Genomic DNA, 539 nt, shown 5'->3' with positions numbered 1-539 from the left:
CCCCCCGTTAAGATAAGACATACTAGTCTTAGCACGTTACTCAAGTATTGACAAGACTGTCAATTCTCAGGCAGAACCCGAGTTCATTTCGCGATGAGCTCGGCACAGACGACTCCAGCAAATGAGTCTGTTCCTGCAGACACTGCCACGTCCGTGCCCGCGACGGAAGGAAACCTTCCTGTCGCTCAATACCACCTTCTGCAACTGCAGAAGCGTGCTCAAGACTCAGCTGACACCCCGTCAGCTGTTCTGTATGGTTCGTCGGCGTTGAACACCGACGGCAGCATCCCGATTGACTTTGGGTCTGACATCGAGGATGTCCCCGTGGAGGAGGACGAGGCTGCACTCGGTTCTGGGCCTCGTACGCCCTCACCATTTCCGAAACGTCCTCCATCAGGACATTCCGCGGTTCCCATGGCTCTCGCGCTCTGCTTGACCGTGTTGCCGCCCTGCAACCGAAGCTGCGCGTCTTAAGAGCGCAGGTCGCAACGGTCGCTCAGACCGCTTCCGACATCCAAGTCGAACTTGGGTCGAAGCTG

General features: G+C 57.0%; 1 protein-coding gene across 1 annotated transcript; it reads left to right on the top strand.

Moving 5' to 3' along the window:
- Positions 1 to 93: 93 nt before the first annotated feature.
- Positions 94 to 474, top strand: PPTG_06207 (hypothetical protein; the record flags this gene model as incomplete). The annotated part of the gene is made up of 1 exon (XM_008900096.1): positions 94 to 474. The coding sequence occupies one exon, from the start codon at positions 94 to 96 to the stop codon at positions 472 to 474; it is 381 nt and encodes a 126-aa protein (XP_008898344.1).
- Between the last annotated feature and the right edge of the window lie 65 nt (positions 475 to 539).

Source organism: Phytophthora parasitica (genome assembly GCF_000247585.1).
Source record: "Phytophthora parasitica INRA-310 unplaced genomic scaffold supercont2.9, whole genome shotgun sequence".
Classification (NCBI taxonomy): domain Eukaryota; phylum Oomycota; class Peronosporomycetes; order Peronosporales; family Peronosporaceae; genus Phytophthora; species Phytophthora nicotianae.
This window is presented reverse-complemented; position numbering and strand designations above follow the sequence as displayed.